The following is a 455-nucleotide window of genomic DNA, read 5'->3' as shown; positions in this document are numbered from 1 at the left end:
GCCCACTCGAGCTTGAGGTGGGTCTTGCCCGAGGAGGTGAGGTGCAGCGCGATGATGTACTCCCGGAAGTCCAGGGTCCCGTCGGAGTTGGTGTCGAAGCTGCGGAAGACGTGGCGCGCGTAGCCCTGCGCCTCCGACGTGGGGAAGAAGGTGCCGTAGATGCGCTCGAAGTCGCCGCGGGAGATGCGCCCGTCTGGGCACTGGCGCTGGAAGCTCTCGTACCAGCGGCACAGCTCCTCCTCCGAGTAGCGCGTGTTGGCCTTGAGCTCCTCCAGCAGCTCCCGCGACAGAGCCCCGCTGCGCGCGTTGCCCATCGCGCCCCGGGAGGTCCTGCTGGGGACGGGAGGGAGCTTGGGAGGAGATGGTGGGAGAGGGTGGAACGATGAGGGAGGAGGGTGGTGGGAGCCCGAAACTCGATGGAGGGGGGGGGGGGGGGGCCAAAACTCAATGGAGGA

General features: G+C 67.9%; 1 protein-coding gene across 1 annotated transcript; it reads right to left on the bottom strand.

Moving 5' to 3' along the window:
* Positions 1-6: 6 nt before the first annotated feature.
* LOC104403989 (visinin-like) lies at positions 7-314 on the bottom strand (the record flags this gene model as incomplete). Its single annotated transcript, XM_010012306.1, has 1 exon — positions 7-314. A coding segment is annotated over exon 1 (308 nt), but the record flags the coding sequence as incomplete, so codon positions are not given.
* Positions 315-455: the final 141 nt, after the last annotated feature.

Source organism: Nestor notabilis, unplaced genomic scaffold, assembly GCF_000696875.1.
Source record: "Nestor notabilis isolate BGI_N333 unplaced genomic scaffold, ASM69687v1 scaffold26913, whole genome shotgun sequence".
In the NCBI taxonomy this organism is placed as follows: Eukaryota; Metazoa; Chordata; class Aves; order Psittaciformes; family Psittacidae; genus Nestor; species Nestor notabilis.
The sequence above is the reverse complement of the archived record's forward strand: the minus strand, read 5'-3'. Positions and strand labels throughout refer to the sequence as shown.